The 23,915-nt window shown below is 38.3% G+C and overlaps 2 protein-coding genes across 4 annotated transcripts in view; one reads left to right on the plus strand and one right to left on the minus strand.

The window, feature by feature from the left end:
• LOC117988924 (4-hydroxyphenylpyruvate dioxygenase-like) overlaps positions 1–23,915 on the plus strand; it is a 326,462-nt gene that overhangs the window by 99,497 nt on the left and 203,050 nt on the right. The gene's annotated exons all lie outside the window — the stretch shown is intronic.
• The window catches only part of LOC117988929 (uncharacterized), a 41,307-nt gene that overhangs the window by 12,072 nt on the left and 5,320 nt on the right, over positions 1–23,915 (minus strand). For all 3 annotated transcript variants that reach the window (XM_069503661.1, XM_069503660.1, XM_069503659.1), the window contains exon 2: positions 16,143–16,241. In XM_069503661.1, the coding sequence (XP_069359762.1) occupies positions 16,143–16,241 (99 nt within the window). The remainder of the gene's footprint in view (positions 1–16,142; positions 16,242–23,915) is intronic.

Below are 23,915 nucleotides of genomic sequence, written 5' to 3' on the forward strand. Positions count from 1 at the left end.
AAACTTTGTACTCAGATTCTTTGTTATACAATCAACTCTGTGTGGAAAAAACAACGCACATTTTTTCCGTGAAACAATTCTGCAAAGCGTTTGTTTAGTGTTTACTTGTTTTTTTATTGAAATACTTTTTGCGTACTTTTGCCACGACAAAGCTTTTCGGATAACTTTCAAAATATCAGTTTCATTTGTAAAAATACGGCCAAGTGGAATTCGGACTCGCGTAAAGTTTTTTCCCTTAACTTTTGGTATAAGAGAAGGCAAAAGATGCGAATGCTTACTTTAAATAATGACAATTACTTTAAATATTAAGCCTCAATAGCTCAACCGGTAAAGGAGTGGACTGATAACCGAAAGGTCGACGGTTCAAACCCCGCCCGTTGCACTATTGTCGTACCTACTCCTAGCACAAGCCTGACGCTTAGTTGGAGAGGAAAGGGGAATATTAGTCATTTAATATGACTAATATTCTTTTAAAAAATAATAATAATAATAATAAAGTAGTTATCATCAGAATCAGTACCTAGTCTAGTTAGCCTAGCCTCCCATAGTTGACTCCCTCATTTTATCTTACCCATAGGCATGAAGCGCAGAACTACTTAATAGTTATTTGTTATGCAAGGTTGCAAAGTTGTTATTTTGGCGCGAGAGTTTGTATTGAATTCCGAGCCAGCGAAGGATTCTAAGATATTTTGAGTTCTAGAATCCAAGAATCTAATCGCAAGATTATAAAGTTACGCTATAGTCAGATGCTGGTCGTACCTATCTGGATTCAATTAACTTGACTTAGCATACTTACAGCCGCACTCAGAGTCGCTAATCGTTACTTAAGATTGAGTTAAAACGAGACAGATTTGTGTGAAAGATAGCTCTGTCTCGTTTTAACTAAACTTAAGTAAGGGTTAAACGACTCTGATGTTAGTCGTTAGAGCGGCCGTTAGTCATAAACTAAGGTTTATGTAATTCAACATCTTGACAGATTTATGTTTGGCTGCAATCGCACAAATAGCGATCCTACACACTGGTAGGTACATTGAATCAGATCCAAATAGCTATGAGCTATGGATCTAACTAATCTAACATCAGGCACCAAAAATACCCCCAGTAATAATTGCAACGGCGCGCTACTTAAAACTTGTAATTGATAAACATTTAATTTTATTTTTTATTATATTTATCTCTTTATAGCTTTATTAAAGAAAATAAGTTTACAAAAAAGTCATGATTTTTATTTATTAAAAAAATATTTTCTAGCATAAATCCCACTATTTTAATTTAATATTATTAAGTATTATAATTTTAAAATTATCATAAAATATTAAACAAAAAATTTCGTTTACGCATTGTGACATCATTATTCGCTTTCCGTACAGCGTGACGGAATTATTTTTCTTAATTTTTAATTAATTAATAATTAATTATTAATTTTGTTAAAAATAAATGAAAATCACGATTTTTAATTATAATTTTTAATAATTTATTCTAGCCCCATAAACTACCGCTATACATAAAATTCATAAAATCACGTCATTTTATTACTACAGTCCAAGACCCTATTCCAAAACCTCTTTCCGTCGGGTAAATATCAATCCAGTTCGACAAAGAGATCAAAGTCGTCGCGAAAGTACTTACAAATTGACCATCTTTATGAAAAACTCGTCAAGCGCGTAACAAAATCAAAACTTCATTAACAAGTAAAGTTTCCAACAAATCCAACTTTTTGTGTTTGAGTTATTTTATTAACAAAGCGTTTTGCCCTTTTATTAAATAGTTGGTTAAACAAAATCCTTTGAGTTTTAGGTGGAAATTCCAGGGCATCACAAATGTATTATAAAATATTATATTTTGAGGAATTTTTGTCTGAAACAATTTATATTTAAGTAGGCTTTATTTTAGTTCTGTCGTTCTATATTTTATCTCTTTCTAATTTTATGTTTAAGTACGTAGGCAACGTAGGTACCATAATAGGTACCTTCCTGTAATTTTTTTTTTTTTTTTTTTTTTTTTTTTTTTTAATATCTAATTACTTAGAACGGCAGTGCCACTTACACTAACTAGATGATTAATAATAAATTTAAATACAAATAAAGGTACAAGAAAAAAGACATAAAATACAAAACGATAAAAGATCAAAGAATTTTGAATATGTACGCTGAGAACATTGAATGACATATTCATGCAATGCTCTCAGCGTACTTCAGTAACTCCCGAACCAGTATTATAGACCCATCATTAAATGGGTCCCATTGAGCATTATTGTCCAAAAGCGCGTTGAATGATGCTAATGAACGGGGTATAGGTGACATAGATCTAGCAACAGTGCGATGATGTGGGACCACGAAAAGTTTATTTTTTCGTGGACGAAGATTACTGTTGGATTCAGGGACACGTATGCGACACAGTTGGTTATGAAGTTCTGGAGCATTAACATCTCCTCGCAAAATTTGACACATAATTTTGAGTTGGTCGCAAATGCGTCTGACCTCCAGGGAGTTGAAACCTAAGCAACCTAACAGAAATTTGGTTGGGTATAGGAAAGGATAATACCCATAGCAACGTTTATACAGGTATCTTAGGAAGGCCTTTTGTACTTTTTCTAATATAAGCCCGTACTTTGCCTCGTACGGATGCCAGACACAGGTGCTTGTTTCGAGCTTGCTTCGGACTAAGGCGTAATATAGTAATCGTATTACCAAAGGACTATGGAACTCCCGAGAGTTGCGTAGTACAAATCCTAATCTTCGAAATGAGTCAGCTGCTACGGTGTTAATATGGTCATGGAAGGTCAATTTTTTATCAAAAATTACACCTAGGTCTTTCATGTTCTGTACTCTGGGAATAGGGATTCCATCCATTTTATATTCATGTATCAAAGGATACCGAACTTTACCAAAGGTCATAACTGAACATTTGTCACGATTGAACTCCATTTTGTTCGCTTTACTCCAGTGATATACAGCTGTAAGATCGCATTGCAACTTGAGACAATCTTCGATAGAAGTAATTTCGAATATAAGTTTTAGGTCATCTGCATATAGCAAGCATTTTGCATATTTTATAGATTCTGGAAGATCGTTTATCATGATTAGGAAGAATAGAGGTCCTAAGATAGAGCCCTGGCTTACACCGGATCGCGTATGATATGGTTTAGACTCATATATGCCATATCGAACGAATTGCTGACGGTCACGGAGGTAGTCTGATAATACATGTAGGAGCTGAGGAGAAAGACCAATAGCACTGAGTTTTTTTAGAAGAATATCGTTATTAACTCTATCAAAAGCTTTGCGGTAATCAAAATAAAGTGCATCTGCTTGATGGCCTCTATCTAGGCAGGACGATATGTAATAAATAATGTAATAAATATGAATGAATGGATATACTGAGTTTGTTGTGGGCTCTTCTCAGACTTGGGCGCGTTCGGAACCCTCGTAGCTTTAATTTTAAGTTCGTAATTAATTATCACCACTATAACATCTTACAAAATAACATTTTTGACCATCAGTAAGCGTAACATGTTACCTATTCTGAATAAATAATTTGACTTTGACTTTGACTCTACTTTTACTGTAAGTATACCATAGTACCTTACCGAGAGTAATAAAGAGAACAGAAACAAGAATCACAACTTTAGATATCACTTGCAACGGTCAAGGACCTGCGACATTGCGAGGAAACCTGCGTGCCGAGTTTTCCATAATATTTTCAAAGATGCTTGAAGTCTGTCAATCCGCACTTGGCTTGGCCCGCGAGGTCCACTTTAACCTAAGCCCTTTTCAGAAACAGGAAACAGGAGACAAAAATATATAATATCTTACCTACGTTAAATATGCGAGGATACGTTAACTTCTGGGGTTATTGTTCCTTCTAACGATTAACGAGTAACGAGGTAAAGTTTAGCGTCTAATGGAACGTGAAAGTTATAGCAAACTTTATAATTGGTTTAATGTATCGCACCCGTATTTCGCGAAAAGTGATTTGTAATATTATATACTCGTTGATACAGGAACGGGAATCGATTAAAGGAAGACTGTTTAGGCGAATTAAGGGGACTCACTTCAATGCTTTCTTCATACAAACGTAGGAGGGAAAATACAACAATATTCGATATTGTACGCACAAAACTAAGAATTATATAGATTTTTTTTTTCTTTATCTAGGTTCATTGAACACATGATAAAAGATTGAAAAAAATATTGACTTAAAAGTTACGAGCCTCAAAAGATTCCTATTTTTACACTAAATTTATGACAACTTTGGGCGTAAATAAATAAGATTAGGGATATGAAAATTCTAAACAAAATTATCATTAGACATGGTTTATTTATTCATTAGTGAAATAACTTTACTTTGCAAACATAAATTTAGTAGTTTTTTTTTCAAAAATACTTTTCCTTAACCCCTTTCGCGCGCTTGATTTCGGTGAAAATCATCGTGCCTCTCACCTTTCTCATACAATGTCAAGGGAAAAGCAAACATGTTACCCACGTGCGCTGCCAATTTCGGTCCTGCGTCACCTTAAATACTTACACGGTATTTTAGTGGTTTTAGAATTTAGAGCCGTGGGGAAGTCTAACTAGGTACATGCTTTTAAATAAAAACTTATTTTTATTAGATTATATCCATATCCATACTAATATTATAGATATGAAAGTGTGTCTGTCTGTCTGTTAGCTTTTCACGCCCCAACAGTTTAAGCGATTTTGATTTTTGGTACATCCCGGGGAAGAACATAGGCTACTTTTTATCCCGGAAAACTAAAGAGTTCCCACGAGATTTTTAAAATTCTAAATCCTGCAGCAGCAGGAGTCACGGGCATATTAGATAAATAACTAGCTTATGCTCGCGACTTCATCCGCGTGGACTACACAAATTTCAAACCCCTATTTCACCCCCTTAGGGGTAGAATTTTCAAGAATCCTTTCTTAGCGGATGCCTACGTCATAATAGCTATCCGCATGCCAAATTTCAGTCCGATCCGTCTAGTAGTTTGAGCTGTGCGTTGATAGATCAGTCAGTCAGTCAGTCAGTCAGTCAGTCAGTCACCTTTTCCTTTTATATATTAAGATTATTCTGTATCTCCTACAGTTTAGGATTTCTCCATATTGACCCCGTTATATAAAATACACTGCATTTAAAAGATATATCGGTATTTTGTTTTCAAAATGGGGTACTTACCTACTTATAGAAACGAAAGTTTCATTCATGTTAATATGTAGTAGGCGGGTAACGAATTATATAAATTAAAATGTCCCTTTTACATCTATTTGGTAGTTGGAATCCCAGTGGATTAATTAGTAGTACGCCATAAGGCGATGTAATCAATCCTTTCATGAAAATACATATACATATACTGTGCTCTATTTAGAACTATCTAATGTTTTTAGGCTTATTTCATGGTTTAACGATATATTTTAATGTAAATAACGGGTACATACCACGATTAATTTGATGTTTTTCCACTGGCCGCCACTAAATTGAAATTCGCAAAACACCAGAATTTCAATCGTGAGGATGGTTTTAAAGTAGCAAGTAGGTATGTGAAATCCACTGGTAGAATTATGCAAACCAATACAGCATCGTACAAGACATCGAAAGTTAATAGTGACGTTGCAAGTGTATTTTGCCGGACAGCTCGTGAAGTTCCAGCGAAAAGAACAAAAAGAGGGTAGTTCGCGACTGCCCTTGACAGTTGACAGCTCAAACTTCATCTCTCGTAGCACCGCAGTCCCGTCGTGACCACGACCCGTGCAATTGGGTTGAAATATCGACAAATAAAAACATCAAATTAATCGTGGTATATACCCGTTATCTACATTAAAATAGAACTACCTAATTAGTAACGGTCCGTAGTTTCGTTCCTGTGGGAATTTCGGAAAATCTAATTTTGTTCCTTATCTACATTATATCTATATTTTTGACGACCTCCCTGGCGCAGTGGTGAGCACTGTGGTCTTTTAAATGTAAGTTCCCGGCAGCAGCAATTTGGAAATTTATAATTTCTAAATTGTTTCTAGTCTGGCTGGGAGGCTACGGCCATGGCTACCACCCAACCGGAAAAACCCAAAAACTTTTGAAACTAACAGATATGTATAGTACGCGACAGGTCGAGGTGGCAATTGCACAGCCCCCGCGCTAACCCGGTCCGGGATAGGCGGGGCGTCCCCCGCCTCATACCCTGATAGCCATCTCGACCCGTCGCATACTATACTTAGTCCGGAAAAGTCTTATATTTGGCACCTTCCCAATAGAATTTTGACAAGCTAACAGATTTTACACACAATCGATCTATCCCACATCTATCCAGTTAACTTTAACAAATTCGTCTTAAAATTCTGCCAAAATAATTTAACATTAATCTCAAAGATTTTCTCGGCTTTGGCAAAGTTTTGTGTTTAGAAATTACTTTCTTGGCGTACACGTATAGCCTGTACTGATTGGCCCAAAAAGATTTATTTATCACTAGCTTCTAGCCCCGCGACTTCGTTCGCGTAGATTTAGGTTATCGAAAATCCCGTGGGAACTCGTTGATTTTCCGGGATAAAAAGTAGCCTATGTCACTCTCCAGGTCTTTGACTATACCCATACAAAAATCATGTCAATCCGTTGCACCGTTGCGACGTGATTGAAGGACAAACCAACAAACCAAAAAACTAACAAACCAATAAACCAACAAACCAACAAACAAACACACTTTCGCATTTATAATAAGGGTACTGAAGTTACATAAAGTTATCATCATCAACCCATCGCTGGCTCACTACTGAGTACGAGCCTCCTTAAAAGCAGATTGGCGGACATCTCACACCTTTGGGAACATTTTGGAGAACGACGTTTCCTCGCGACGTTTTCCTTCACCGTTAAAGCAAGTAATATTTAATTGCTTAAACTCACGTAACTCCGAAAAGGCCCCCGACCTCTCATTCTTTTTTTTGTGATTCAGATACAAGTTAGCCCTTGACTGCAATTTCTCCTGGTGGTTAGTGATGATGCAGTCTAAGATGGAAGTGGGCTAAACTGGAAGGGGAATTAAGCCCATGCCCCTTTGGTTTCTACACGGCATCGTACGAGAACGCCAAATCGCTTGGCGGCACGGCTTTGGCGGTAGGGTGGTAACTATGCCACGACCGAAGCGTCCCGTACTAGACCAGACCAGAAATTTAGAAATTATAAAATTCCGAACCCCTGCCAGGAATCGAATCCGGGACCCCCCACAAATAAGACCACTGCCCCAGGGAGGTCGTCAAAATCGTCTCTTATAGGAGGCGGATATCTTAACCACTAGATTATCACTGCTTTTTATGCAGCTTTAACAGCTTCATATTTTTTTATATATAAAAGGAAAAGGTGACTGACTGACTGACTGACTGACTGATCTATCAACGCACAGCTCAAACTACTGGACGGATCGGGCTGAAATTTGGCATTCCAGATAGCTATTATGACGTAGGCATCCGCTAAGAAAGGATTTTTGAAAATTCAACCCCTAAGGGGGTGAAATAGGGGTTTGAAATTTGTGTAGTCCACGCGGACGAAGTCGCGAGCATAAGCTAGTTATCTATAAAGAAGTAATCTGATGTGTTATAAGTCCCGCCATGTCTCATTAACATCGAAATGACGTCAGCCAAAATAAAAATATGCCATCAGCTCGAAACTTCAGTCTAGTGCTGACGACACTAAAATGGCAGCCACGCGCATAAGCAATTTGCGGGACTTATAGTACCACAATCTTTTTTGGAGTTACATTATTAGTCTTCTCGTAACTTTTAACACTAATGGACTCATTGTTCGTTTGATACAATTTCAAATTATATTTCGATTATGGTGCAAGGTTGTTCTGCCTCATATAGGTACGTCCTTGAACTGCCATGGATCGATGAGACTGGACATGGACAGTCAAAGATATTTAAAAGTTACATTAGCGACAGACAGGACAAAGTGAATGCAAGAACAAGGAAAGAAAAAAAAAGTAGTTTGGCTACATTCCCTTCTATTTTTTAAATATAATCACGTGGCTGTGGGTCATGTCATCTTAATCGTTGACAACGGACGTAGTCTATGGAAGCATGTTATCTTAAGAAAGCAGTCAATAAGAAAGGTTTCCACGCCACGTATAAACAATTAATGAAGATACTGGAAAGTTGCGAGAACAATGAGGTAGGTATTTGTCTCAAAGGAAGTAAAGCCCAGACCCAAAAGTTGACTTACTTGTTGAGTTACTTGAAAGTTCGAGAGTTGCATTCGTAACTATATAGTATATATTATACTACAGCTTCCCCACCCGCTGAGCTATTTGTTATGTCGGTCGGCATTATTCAAAATAGCCGATCTTTACTTTAGATATATCTCCTTGTGGAAAGTCAATTAATTTCACAGCGACTGTGGTCGAAATGAAAGATAATATTTTCGTCGATGTGTTGTTTACGAGCCATTTATAAATCCCTCCGTAATAATAGTGCAATTAATCTGGAAATACGGCAACATATTGAAGAGAGGGAGCCAGCATGTGCCAGACCTTCATTATTTTATAGTAGCTGAAAGTTTCTCTGCGTATTGTCCCCAACTTAGGAGGAACTGTTTGTTTGGATCATGGTGGCTTTTTACTAAAAGGCGGCACTATTTTTTCTTAAAACTTATAGCCAGTGTCACTCGAGCTGATTAAGGAGTCTAACAATACTCCATACATCCAAATTGGTTCAGGCATTTAGAAGTTATAGTGGAATAAAGAAACTAACATTTATACATACTTAGTATGAACCATGAAAATATTACTATTAACTAGCGACCCGCCCCGGCTTCGCATGGGCAACGTACATACTAATGTGATGTCATTGAGGTGTCATTGCCTCGGAAACTCTCAAATAAAAGGATTTTTTCCGACCTAATTCACATTATTTCAATTTCTCTAGGGATCTCTAATTTTTTGAGATTTAAACTATAGCTATAAACCTTCCTCTTGAATCACTCTATCTATTGGTGAAAACCGCATTAAAATCTGTTGCGTAGTTTAAAAGATCTACGCGTTCATACATACGTACATACATATTGACGCGGGAAGCGACTTTATTTTATACTATGTAGAGATAGAGATTTGCTCACTTGCAAGTTGCACTTTACAAGTTTGCAACTTGTGTATAACCTCGTGATAAACTCGTATGATTCATGCACAGCTACTTCTGAATCATAAGCTTTCGTAATTCGTAGCCATTTTGTTTATAAGTTAAAAGTAAGTAAGAGAAATAGTTCGATCCATCACCGCCCGCGCAATAATGATCAGGAACGTTGGGATCAGACATCGTTTTATTGCTGCTCCCATCGTGACAGGCAAGATCTATATCTGTTTGGTGACTGGAATAATTTACTTAGCATTGATATCTGATCTGTTTTATACATTAACTAGCTGACCCGCCCCGGCTTCGCTCGGGAGGAATTTAGAAAATCGAGGTGGGGGTTGAATAGGTAGGTATTAGGTAGTGATACTTCTTTATACTATAACTAGATGATGCCCGCGATTTCGTCCTCTTGGATTTAGGTTTTTAAAATCCCATGGATTTTGATATTTGGTACAGGGATAGCTTGCACCCCGAGGAAGGACTAACCTTTAAAAAAAGCCGGCCAAGTGCGAATCAGACTCGCGCACACATGTCACATGACGTATTCTAGCAAAATAAAAGATTTATGATTTATTTTATGATTTAATTGTATCAAACGGTAGACCTAAACACGGGTCGAACAATATCTAGATCGCTTCCACAAAAAGAATGTTACTCTAGGGAGACGTTACAGTTTCAGCACCTGCCCATTTATATTCCGATACGAAAATTAATGGATACGACTGCGGAAATCGAAAAGGTTACTGTAGAGATGTTTATACTTTACTAGGTGATGCCCGCGACTTCGTTCACGTGGATTTAGGTTCTTTAAAAATCCTGTGGGAACTTTTGGATTTTCCGGGATAAAAAGTAGCCTATGTCCTTCCTCGGGGTGCAAGCTGTACCAAATTTCGTCAAAATCGGTTGAATGGTTGTGCCGTGAAAAGCTAGCAGACAGACAGACAGACAAACACACTTTCGCATTTATAATATTAAAGTATGGATTTTTAAAAAGGTACACAATTAAAAATTCATGTTAACGTTACCTCAAAACAACTTGAAACATGACATTCACATAATGACATTAGCGGCTGCGTTCAGAAATGTCCGAATTGGGGATAATAACATATTAACAGAAAATAGTCGACTTTTTTGGTTATGATAATGGGTTGGCATAATATTACATGACTGGCACTAGTATAGTAAACATTGTGTAAAAAAGAGTATTTAAGCATACTCTATTAGTGTTATAGATTATAGAGTACGCCTATATAATATAGAGTGCAATACTCCATTTAAGAGTATTACAGTGCGACAAGACTATCTTGGCGCGTGGCGAAAATCGGAACTAACGTTGCCGTCAAGTTTCCCCTGTATTCTTGTTTGAATATTCTAAGCATTTGTCTCCAACAGCGCTCCCCTGTCAATGTCATTCAAGTGCCAAGAGAGCCTTGTCGCACTGTAAGGTTGGCAACCCTAATCCTACATATCGTAAGTAATAAATAGGTCCCGAATTAGATAACGTTTTTCACTGCTCCGCTCAAACGTTTCAATTAAGTGAGAGAGTGATACTCGAGATTGCCTCAATCGAGATTAATGACAACTCTTTTATTGTCACCGCCCACACAATGTACGACTTTAGGATTTTGAGCGGTTTATTTAACACGTCTAAACACTAGCAGAGTCACTCAGCGGGCGATGGTTGATGGATGATTTCTCTACGTGATCAAATCACAAATGAGGAGATCAAAAGTCAAAAAAGTCAAAAGTCAAATGATTTATTCAAAATAGGTAATAAATTACTCTTATTGATGGTCTGGTATGGTGTTAGATTTGTAAGATATAGTGGTGATAATTATTACGCAAACTTAAAACTAAAGCTACGAGGAGGAGCTGTTACGAGCTACGATCCGTAGTCTGCTACGGACTAGAGTAACCGACATAGCTCAACGGGTTGCAAAGCTGAAGTGGCAATGGGCAGAGTATACTTATAGTTCGTAAAACTGATAGACGTTGGCGTAACAAGGTCCTCCCAAGGACGTTAGAAGACCCCCGCCACTAGGTGGACAGACGACATCAGACGAGTCGCAGGGAGCCGCTGGTTTCAGGCGGCACAAGACCGTGGCGTATGGAAGTCCCTACAAGAGACTTATGTCCAGGTGGACGGTGGACGTCTATCGGTCGATGATGTTGATGATGAAATACTATCCACGGAAAAAGTTAGTTAGTTAGGGCTCTCCCTGTTATGTAATTCCATTAAAAATGACAGAGACGAAAATCTCAGTGGGCGTTAACCATTTTGAGTCACCAACCACACCAAACCAAAGTTATAATAAACTAGCTGATGCCCGCGACTTCGTACGCGTGGATTTAGATTTTGAAAAATCCCGTGGGAACTCTTTGATTCCCCGGGATAAAAAGTAGCCTATGTCACTCTTCAGGTCTTTATCTATCCTTCTATACCCATGCAAAAAATCACATCAATCTGTTGCACCGTTGCGACGTGATTGAAGGACAAACCAATAAACCTACAAACCTACAAAACAACAAACCGACAAACAAACACACTTTCGCATTTATAATAAGGCTACTGATAAAGAGTTACGTAAAAGGAAATAATTATCCAGTCTGAATGAATAATTCGGTGGACATTTTGGCCGGACAATGCAATCGCAGCTGAAATTGCAAAATCTCATTCAACTCCACAATGGCTTCCTTTCATAAAGTCAGTGGACTTTTCGTTTAATCACTACCTATATTATAAATGCAAAAGTGTGTTTGTTCGTTGGTTTATTGGTTTGTCCTTCAATCACGTCGCAACGGAGCAACGGATCGACGTGATTTTTGCATGACATACGCTAATTTTTGGTCCCGGAAAATCAAAGAGTTCCTACGGGATTATTACATAAACCCTAAATCCACGCGGATGAAGTCGCAGGCATGAGTTATAATTATAATTATATTTTTTTAAAGTACGAATAATATGAAAATACACAATATTTCTATTTAAAGTGATGTAAACTATGTATAAATAAAACTATACTTTTTCTTTGTTAGTAATAGGATTTAAATGGAAATGCTGTTCAGTAAACATCTAGAGTTAAGGGCGTAAGTATCTACATGTAATCCCTTTAGGCATGCCTACACGCGACTCAAGTGTACAAACTACAAACAAATGAGGTAACAGGTTTATATTACTCCCCAGTATGTTATATCCTATTCCTAATTCTATTTTTTGTATTGTAACTTAGAATAAATTTGGCGCACGACTTTGTCCGCATGGATTTAGGTTTTTAAAAATCCCGTGGGAACTCTTTGTTCTTCCGGGATGAAAAGTAACATATATATCAGTCCCCAAGATAGTAGTAGTAGTAGTACTATACATCAACTGTCACTCATACCGACGCCCAACGACAGAGACAACGCTCTACGAAATCGCTATCTGTTTCTAAAGGTCGATGAACAATGGGGCTGATTCTCTTGTGCACAATCTCTAAACTAAACTAAAATGGCACGTCTAAATTTATTGCTATCCCTTTCATAATGTTGCTTGTGGAAAAGGATAGCACTAGATTTAGACCGGTTAATTTAGTTTAGTTTAGAGATTGTGTACTAGAGAATCGGCCCCATTATTTCCTGCCGGGTACTGTCAGTATCTCTATACTCTAAATTTCATCAATATCGGTTAAGTGGATGGGCCCTCAAAAATCCCTTGGGAACTCTATGATTTTCCGGAAAAAATTGCTATTTATCGTACTCGTGTGACTATAATGAAATACAATTTTCGGTAACAATATAAGATTTATTAATCAGTAATCACATTAGGTAACACTAATTTATGACAGTATAATTAATTTATCACGATTCGAGCGACGACGCCTACATCGTTTGTCAATCAGAGACAATGACAAGGCGTATTTTGATATCCATATCCATACTAATATTATAAATGCGAAAGTGTGTCTGTCTGTCTGTCTGCTAGCCTTTCACGGCCCATCCGTTCAACCTATATTGACGAAATTTGGTAAAGAGATAGCTTGCATCGCGGGGAAGGACATATTAGGCTACTTTTATCCCGGGAAATCAAAGAGTTCCCACGGGATTTTTGAAACCTAAATTCACGCGGACGAAGGCGCGAGCATCATCTAGTAAGTAATAATATCGTTAGGTATAAGTACCGCAAATTGATAATGCGCGTGACCGCCATTTTAGTGACGTCAGCACTAGACTGAAGTTTCGGATATTTTTATTTCGGCTGACGTCGGCTGTCTGTTACCTTTTCACGGCTTAACCACTGGACCGATTTTAACGTTTGGTATAGCTTGCAAGCTGGAGACGACATACCTAGGATTTTTGAAAGCCTAAATTTCACAAGCATCATCTAGAATAATTATATTGTTTTAGGCAATAGGTACTCACTTGAGTTATATATCAAGTTAATCGCAGAAATTACTGTGTATTCAAAAATACACAGTAGTTTCTGCCGTTAGGCAATCTGCTAATTTGCTGGAAAAAATTTGAAACACCTGGACGATATCGGGGGTAAAAGCTAGTTTTAAAAAACATTATTTTTCTTTTGTACACCTAACTAGAGTAAGATTTATACGTGTTTAGATCGCTGTGATCGCATGTCGTGTCAACTTATAATAAAGACTACAATAATAACTATATAAGGGTCTCATTTTTGTGATTTATTTTTATTTTTTACTTGTTTTTCTGAATAAATAAAATTTATAGTCGTACTTAGTATTTGAAAGTTCAAGGTCAAACTTCAAAAATGTATTGAAGTCATTGATGATTGAAGGACTAGTATTTTCGTCATCATGATTAACCCATCGCCGCCGGCTCACTGCAGAACACGGCCGGGTCTCTTCTCAGAGTGAAAAGGGTTTGGCCATAGTCTACCACGCTGGCCTTGTGCGGATTGGTAGACTTCACACACCTTTGAGAACATTACGGAGAACTCTCAGGCGTGCAGGTTTCCTCGCGATGTTTTAATTCACCGTTAAAGTAAGTGATATTTAATTACTTAAAACGCACATAACTCCGAAAAGTTAGAGTTGCGTGCCCGGGATCGAACCCCCAACCACCGATTAGAAGGCGGACGTTCTAACCACAGACTATTACAGCTTTTATTTTAGTATTTTACATCAAACCAAAGGACACGTATCACGTTATTTAGATTTTATTCTGAATGAAGCATACTAAGAGACGTAAAAAAATTGTGTTCTTATCTAACTTTTTAGTTTCACTTGGACCCAACTTGGACCTCAGAAAGTTTTTCTGTATTTCTGTATTCGAGACGCGTATTACAGTAATTCGTATCCACTCATCTCTGACACCTAATTTCCTGGGTGCGTTCATGCAAGGCAATATGAAGACAATTATCGGTTGCCATTCTCCGCCATATTGGATTGTCATGACGTCACATTGTAACCTAAACACGGAACGTAAGGTGTAGCTAAAGAGACCTTATTTATCAAAAGATGAGTATTTCAGCAGTTATCCCCTCTAGCGTCGGGCACCAATGCTACCAACATAAACTTTGTCTATAGCTTCCGTACAAAGATTTTAGAGTAGGTAGGTATAAGAAATTTTAAAATCCCGGCCGGGCGGGCGGCGGCGCGCGGCCGACATCGCGCGAATCCGCGCGACAGTCAAGCGTTTTTGTTTTATTAGCGCGGGACACCTAAGGAGATTGAGGTAACCGAAGCATAAGCACACAATACACCTTTTCACTATGCAACTTTAGCATTTCGATGACCTCACTTGACGCAATGGTGAGCTCTGTAGTATTTATTAATGTGAGGTCCCGAGTTCAATTTCCAGCTGGGTCAGTTTGGGAATTAATACTTTCTTTGTTTATTCGCGTCTGGTCTAGTGGAAGGCTTCGGCCGTGGCTAGTTAATGCCCTATAGGCAATGCTTTGCCACCAAGCGATTTTGCGTTCCAGTATGATGCCGGTAGAAACTGTGCCGAGTATGGGCTTAATAATATAGCCTCGATGGCTCAACGGTTAACGAATGACTTGAATTTTGAAATGTCAGCGGTTCAAACCCCAGCCTTTGCGCTATTGTCGTGCCTTCTGCTACTCCTGTATAACTCCTAGTGTAACTAACATTCATAAAGTTATGATTAACTTCGCTAATATTTTATTTTTTAATAAATAAAACATTTTAGATTGCATCAAGGATTGCATCGTCACTTATCACCGGGTAAGATACCAGTCAAGGGCTTGCTTGTAAAGATGGGCGTTATTGGCTATTTATGTCAACGGTTAATCAACAGTTATTTAGTTTCAATACCGATATTGATAACCGTTGCCGAATATCGGTATCAGAGTTGTCTTTCAACTAATTTAATATGCGCAACGCGCAGCGGTTTCCGTAGTAGTAACTAAGCTAGCTGCCGTATCAATACCGTCTGTATAGCTAGCGCGCGCATATTCACTAAAATAAAACCAATTTTACTTTTATGAATATCGTGAAGTAATCACAACCTTAAGTTCATAGCAGCAAAGTTTAATTTGATCATTGACATAGGTCAAACTATAGTGGACGCCTACACGAATAGTTTACCACAGTCCAGTTAACCAAAAACATTTCAAGAAGATTGATAAACCAAAGAGGACCTTATCTCTATTACTCTAAGGCTAACTGTATTAAGATCGATAGATCAAAGTGTAATGGACAAGTACTTGTACAGTTAAGCCTTAGCGTAATAGAGATAAAGTCGGTTTTGGTTTACCAAGTTCTTAGTTACTAAGCCGGTAGCCAATAACCGCTCCTTCTCAGCTTTCAGTGAAAGAAAGAAAGAGAAGGCATAATTATTGCGTTTCTAGTTACCAAAAAACCAAACATTGCCAGTTGCCAGTTGGCAGCGTTGCGTTGTCAGGTGGTTCGTCATAGATGTTAGCTGAAAACCGTTGTTAGCTACGATAATAACGCTATGGTACGCTATAGGCACGGCAGCGGTTTTCAGTTAAGTTAAGCTATAGCGGACACATGTCTACTTGCTTGTCATTGAATTAAAAAAACTGCCGAGTTAACTTACCAATCTGCCGTCTCGTTCTTTCTTTCCTTAAACTATTCCTATATTGTGTTACTCTTTGCGCACGTATGGTTTCTTTTCTCATCAACCATCTTCCACTGTCTGGAACAAAGAAATACTATCAAGTTACATATTATTACGACGTAGTGCAACCTCCCTGGTGCAGTGGTAAGCGCTGTGGTCTTATTAGTGGGAGGTCCCGGGTTCGATTCCTGGCAGGGGTTTGCAATTTTATAATTTCTAAATTTCTGGTCTGGTCGGTGGGAAACTTCAGCCGTGGCTAGTTACTTACCACCCTACCGGCAAAGCCGTGCCGCCAAGCGATTTAGCGTTCCGGTACGATGCCGCGTATAGAAACCAAAGGGGCATGGGTTTAATAAAAACTGCCATACTCCTTCCAGGTTAGCCCGCTCCCATCTTAGACTGCATCATCACTTACCACCAGGTGGGATTGCAGTCTAGGGCTAACTTGTATCTGAATAAAAAAAGTTGGTATATTATTTTTAGGGTGATCGCATACCATGGCGAGAGACAGCATCCACAAGAGCCACCAGAGCTAGCAGCCACGAGCGCTAAAGCGGAGGTCTCTAGGTTGAGCGTACTTTAATTTTGCTCAGATTTCAGAACACACAGTCAAATGAGGCAGATAAGTCTCACAAAGTCTATCTCGAAGAAAAGGTAAACAAAGATAAGGAAAGAAAAAGTAAGGTAGTAGGAAAGCTGGAAGACGTAGGTGAGCAGACGATATTAAACGGACCACAGGAAGCCGCTAGATTCAGGTGGCATACAATCACAGCTTGTGGAAGTCACTACAAGAGAGCTATGTCCAGCGGTGGACATCTATCCATTGACGATGATGGTAATGAGTGATAAAATTATACCATGGTGATTTGTCCTCATTCACCTCGCTAGATATCGGGACAATTGCACCAGTTATATTAGTAGTATCGGACTGGCAAAAAAGTAGATCGTATAAGTAAATTTCTAAAGTAGTTCTGTATGAAGCTGTGATAGCCTAGTGGTTAGGACGTCCGCCTTCTAATCGGAGGTCGGGGGTTCGATCCCGGGCACGCACCTCTAACTTTTCGGAGTTATGTGCGTTTTAATTAATTAAATATCACTTGCTTTAACGGTGAAGGAAAACATCGTGAGGGAACCTGCATGCCTGTGAGTTCTCCATAATGTTCTCAAAGGTGTGTGAAGTCTACCAATCCGCACATGGCGAGCGTGGTAGACTATGGCCAAAACCCTTCTCACTCTGAGAGGAGACCCGTGCTCTGTAGTAACCCGGCGATGGGTTGATCATGATGATGATGATAAGTAAATTTCTAAAGTTAGGACTGCATAATAAAATTATGTAATAATAACCAGCACAATGAAGATGTGATAGCCTACTGATAAGGACACACGCCTCCTAATCGGAGGTCGGGGGTTCGGTCACAGGCATGCACCTCCAACTTTTCAGAGGTAATTTACTTAAGTTATTAAATATAAATTGCTTTAACAGTGAAGGAAAACATCGTGAGAAAACTTGCAGCTGAGCGTTCTCCATAATATTCGCAAAGGTGTGTGAACTGTAAAGTCTGCAAAACGCCAATCCGCACTAAGCCAGCGTGGTAGACCATGGTCAATGTCAACCTCAGAGGAGACCCGTGCTCTACAGTGAGCTGGTGATGGATCGATCATGATGGTGATGAATCAGGTCAATGCGGTAAAATATTTTCATTTACTGTTGAAAAATATACGTATCGCATGTTTACCTAGTGGTAATAATTGTAGTTAGGTAGTACGGCGAGCTAATAATTTGGGTTTTTACTAGGTAAAATGTAAGTTATAATGTAAAATTCAATTAGGTATGCGGGTTTGTGCGCCAACTCACAATCGCGTTGCTAATAAAATTGTACTTCGTTAAGTTGAGATGGTTGTTTCTATGATAACGAGTGCGTTACGATGATAATTAAGAAAACTGTACGTTATTATCTTCTATCTTCTATTATACTGAAGTATAAAAAGTCCTGACTGTCTGACTGATATATCATCGCACAGCCTAAGCCCAGCGGTTAGAAATCTTAAAATTTCGACAGTTTGTTCGTTTTATAACGTAGGTGCTCACTAGGACAAGAATTTTGGGAATTCAACTCCCAAGAAAATAAGGACTTAAAGTTTGTATGAAAGTCATATTTCAAGCCACATCTATGAAAATTGGTATTTGGGCTTTTGGTTAAAAATGAAGTAATATGTGTTACAGACTTTTCATTATTTGTTACAAAAATATAGCGTGTATCCCGGAGACGGACATACGTTACTTTTTATCCTGGAAAAACAAAAACAAAAAAGGCACAGCCAAATTCTGCCTATATCAGCATGCAATATGTTATGATTTACCTAACAGCGTGTACATAGTTTTGAGAAAATTAGTCACATTAAATATTAGTCACAAAAAATAATATTACAGATGTCAAAAATTACCTAAAATAAAGTTAAAGTTTCCATTTCAACCTCAACGGGATAGACCCTTTTTTCTGTGATCGATGGTGAATTTCTAATTAATTCGTTCTGTACTAAGTATTATTCTTTTTCTTTATGTTTTAAATGTTAGCAATGTTGAAGGCACTAGCTTGATTTGATTGATTTTGGGTCAAATTCACTCGGACGAAGTCGCGGGGAAAATGTTCTGTTAAGCTGTGCTGTGTTACATTTGACTTTTTCGACTTTATTAAGTTGTTCCGTTTTCGTTGTGCATTATTTAAGGCGGTTGACCCCTTTTAAAGCGGGTTCACACAAAGTGTGGCCAATCTTAGCGGCATCTGAGGCAATTAGTTACGATGGTCGTCTCGTAGTCAGCTTTATAAAGACAGTGTTGCATATCTAATTAGGTGTCGTCTTCTACGGCTCGTAACGGCTTGAATTTAAAGTGCACTTCATTTACATGTTTACGATCAATAACTTTTTAGTGTTCCATACTCGAAGGGTGCCAATAGGATTTTATTACTAGAGGAGGCCCTCTATCCATCCGTCTGTCCGTCCGTCTGTCTGTCTGTCAGCGGGCTGTATCTCATAACTCCTAGATTCTCATAACTCTCTCATAACTCGGTACAGAGTAGAAATTTTCACAAAAAAATCAAGACGTTGATTTTCAAACTGGCCACCATGCAAAATAAAAATAAAATACAAGTACCTACATCATCTATACATATAAAATTTAAAGTCCTGACTGTCTGAATAATTGACTGACTGACTGACTTATATATATCAATGCACAGCCTAAACCGCTGGTCCTAGAGACATGAAATTTGGAAGGTGTGTTCTTTGTAAAGAGTAGGTAAATAAGGGATGAAAGTTTGTATGAAAGTCTATCATTTTTAAAGTTACATCGAAGAAAATTGGTATACATGGCTTTCGGTTAAGTATAAAAAATACGTATTTCTCGATTTTTGAAAATTCTACTGCCAAGGGGGGTGTGCCAAATTTGTATGAAAGTCCGTCATTTTTCAAGTTATTTCCATGAAAATTAATTTTTTGATTTTAGGTTACAAAAGAAAAATTATTTATTTCAGGATCTTCTAAAATCCACCCCAGCGAAGCCGGGGCGGGTCAGCTAGTTCATTCAAAGTGTTATATCTTGTATGATGATACGGAACACTCTGTGCGCGAGTACGACTCGCACTAAACAGGTTTTATATGGGGTGTGATCACCATCAGACAGGAAAATGTATTGTAAAATGTTACAGTATTGCATTATGGCGAACGCGACAAGGCGCCAATCCAATTCAGTTCGAAAGTTAGTACGTGATCGAATATATACAATTGCAATCCAATAATAAAATTGGTTAGCAACTTTAGATAGGGTTTCAGTTATTGCGTTGTTTGATACTTTATGTTCAATTGTTAAGGTCTATCCATACTAATATTATAAATGCGAAAGTGTATATAATATAAAAATGAATCGCTAAATGTGTTGCTGATCGCAAATCTCGAGAACCGCTGAACCGATTTCGCTAATTCTTTTTTTATAATATTCCTTGAAGTACGAGGATGGTTTTTACGGAGAGAAAAATTTGATTTAACCTCCCCCTCAATTTTCTAAACTCCACCCGAGCGAAGCCGGGGCGGTTCAGCTAGTTCTTAATAGTTTATTCATTTAACTTATTTCCAACTGGAATTTTACACAGGCAAAGCTGTGGCCTATTGTGTACAAACATAAGAAAAAACACACACATTCTCTACACTTCTTTATATTTCCCTCAAGATAACTTGACAGTGAGGAAAGCGGCCTCCGCCCTCGTTCAGTGAATTTGTTCACAGCTCGGTATACATTATGCAAAACCTTGCTCTGTTCTCTGAATTTCATATGGAGGAGCTCGCGAACATTGTTTGACGTTTGTGTTTGAGTTGTTTGACTTCTTAGTTGCTACACCGGCTTCCCACGGTGCGTGTTGCAGACCGACGCGGACCAGCCTGCACCGACGCTCCATGGGAAGACTATCGTCCGTGGTAGCGCAGATACGTCGTCATCGTCGTCCGAACCTTTTGGGCGGTGCGTGGCTGTCCGTGGTCGGTGCGGGCTGATCCGCATCAATCCATACTCCATACTAATAATATAAATGCGAAAGTGTGTCCATCTGTCTGTTTGCTAGCTTTTCACGGCCGAACAGTTTAACCGATTTTGATATAATTTGGTACAGAATTAGTTTACATCCCGGGGAAGGACATAGGCTTTTTATCCCGGAAAACTAAAGAGTTCCCACGAGATTTAAAAAAATATAAGTCCACGCGGACGAAGCTGCGGGCATCATCTAGTCTGCAATATCACGCACCGTGGGGGGCCGGCATTAGAAGGGTGGGCCTATAGCGCTACAAAACCTACTGTATAATATGTTGCCAGTGATATATTTAATTCAGACATTCAGTTCAACGCTCAATACAACAAACTCAATTGCTCAACGATCTAGAAGCGGACTGAAATCCTTGCAGATCGCCGGTTCAAATCCCACACGTTTGAACTAATAATTTTAGGTAAGAGAAGATTTATTTTTTCAGATACAAGTTAAGATAGTAGAGGAAGGTTGCATTTTTCGGTCACCCAGGAGGATCTGTCTACGATTTTCCACGGTTGATCCTCAAAGGCTGGATAGCCGGAAAAAGGGCACCTGGCCGTCAAAGAAGGATGTGGTTTTATGATAATATGAGGGAGTGGACACGGGATTATAAGTGGGTACTCGGAAATGAAGAAAATTGCAATGACCATATCGCAGACGAAGTCGGATCGGGCTGAAATTTGATATGCAGATAGCTATTATGACTTAGACATACGCTAAGCTGTGGTAGCCTAGTGGTTAGGACGTACGCCTTCCCATCGGAGGTTGGGGGTTCGATCCCGGGCACGCACCTCTAACTTTTCGTAGTTATGTGCGATTTTTAAGTAATTAAAATAACACTTGCTTTAACGGTAAAGGAAAACATCGTGAGGAAACCTGCATGCCTGAGAGTTCTTCATAATGTTCTCAAAGGTGTTTGAAGTCTGCCAATCCGCACTTGGCCAGCGTGGTAGACTATGGCCAAAACCCTTCTCACTCTGAGAGGAGACCCGTGCTCTGTAGTGAGCCGGCCATGGGTTTATCATGATGATGATGATGATGAAGTAGGTAGGTATTTAGATTAAAAAAATATTATTTTAATGGAATTTACGAAAAATAAATGAGAGGAACCAAGGTAGCATTATTCCCCACAGAGAGAATCAAATCAAGGCCGACTGCACAACTTGTACCTACTGAAGTCGAGCTTCCTAGTTTCAGTTTCACACAGCGGCAAACTTGGCTTTGTATTGACAGACAGACAGATCTCAGGAGACTACGCTCCGTATAACAGCTATTTTACCTATATTAATCTAGCCTATGAGAGAGGATAATAAGCAATATTATATTTTTTTTTTATTTTTTTTTATTCAGATACAAGTTAGCCCTTGACTGCAATCTCACCTGGTGGTAAGTGATGATGCAGTCTAAGATGATAGCGGGCTAACCTGGAAGGGGTATGGCAGTTTTTATTAAACCCATACCCCTTTGGTTTCTACACGGCATCGTACCGGAACGCTAAATCGCTTGGCGGCACGGCTTTGCCGGTAGGGTGGTAACTAGCCACGGCCGAAGCCTCCCACCAGACCAGACCAGAAATTTAGAAATTATAAAATTCCAAACCCCTGCCAGGAATCGAACCCGGGACCTCCCACTATTAAGACCACAGCGCTCACCACTGCGCCAGGGAGGTCGTCAGAATATTAACCTAAACTTATAAACGTACTTATACCTAAGAATCGGTCCATTGACTTGACTTAGTTTATAGTTAAGATACCTCATTGGAAGACACTTTGTTCTTGTGTTCTTCAAATTGCACTAGCAGTATGCTTTCACTTTGTTCGTGTGATCTTTGATTTGCACTAGCACTACACTTTCACTATAACTACACTAGCTCAAAAGGCTAAAATAATAATGGATCATTGAACTGTGTCCTTATCTTGTATCTAGATAAGCTTTTAATTTACCATGAAAAGTATCGTCTTAAATAACTAAAAAATAGTCAATACAGCACTATAAATAAAATTCTAATAGATAGCATAAAATATTGTATACTGTATAATGTGTATGTTCTTCACCATGTGGCATAAAGCAAAGCTCATTTAAAGTTTTATTTCTCTATTTTTTTTTAAGATAATAATAATTAAAAAAAAAATTCTTTGTCATAAAATCTTATATAAATTGCTATGCATTTTTTAAATATCTACCCACTATGTTTTGGCACACAGCAATGCTACTTAAAACTTTGCAGATTTTTTTTTTTTTTAACATATTAGCCATTTTTAAATAATCAGCATGAAGTGAACAATACTTCAAGAGCTAGTAGGAAAATTTTTGGAAAAACTTATCTTCTAGTATTTTTTAGAACAATTAATACGCCAATTAAGACGTTAAAATATGGCAGACCTTTGTTAAATATGGATAACCTGGGGCCTCCCACTTATAAGACCACTACGCCAGGGAAGTCGTCAAAAATATTCGTATATTCGTTTTTTTAGAGTAGGTATAGGTACAATTAGTTAAAAACTTCGACTTTTATTCAGGTCTGCCAAATTCCATACTAGCTCCGCGACTATAAAGTATTAATTTACGACCGGCTGCAAAATATTTTTGTCCCCACATGTATGACGTTATTTAGTGTCGCGTTACATTTTATTTATTTTAGAAAGAAAGAAAGAAAGAAAAGACGTTTATTTATGCAATTTTACGGATTATTAATTTATTTTTACAGTACCCTGCGGGAAATATTGTACATACATCGACCTTTACAAAGCGATAGCGGTTTCGTAGAGCGTATCTATAAATTACAAATACCATTGAAATACTATTCTCATTCTAAGAGGAGGCCCGTGCTTAGTAATAAACAACGGGTTAGAGCTTTTTGACACGATGCTTTTACGACAAAATCACCAATTCCCATAAATTTTAGCAAAAAGGCGTGACATAGAAATTGAGACCCATTAAGTTTACTATTTCCGGATATCCGGCGCACAAAGACCGACGGACGACCGAAACGTATCCTGCTCACGACAAATCATCGATATCAATATTTCTAACAGCCGGAAATTGAGCGGACCATCCACAAAAAGCCTTTTTGGATAGGTACCAAAAAACCGGTTAAGTGCGGGTCGGACTCGCATCCGAAGGGTTCCGTACCAACATACAAGAATCTGTGCCTACTGAGTTTTTATTAATTTTTAAT

This window comes from Maniola hyperantus, chromosome 15, assembly GCF_902806685.2.
Source record: "Maniola hyperantus chromosome 15, iAphHyp1.2, whole genome shotgun sequence".
Classification (NCBI taxonomy): Eukaryota; Metazoa; Arthropoda; class Insecta; order Lepidoptera; family Nymphalidae; genus Maniola; species Maniola hyperantus.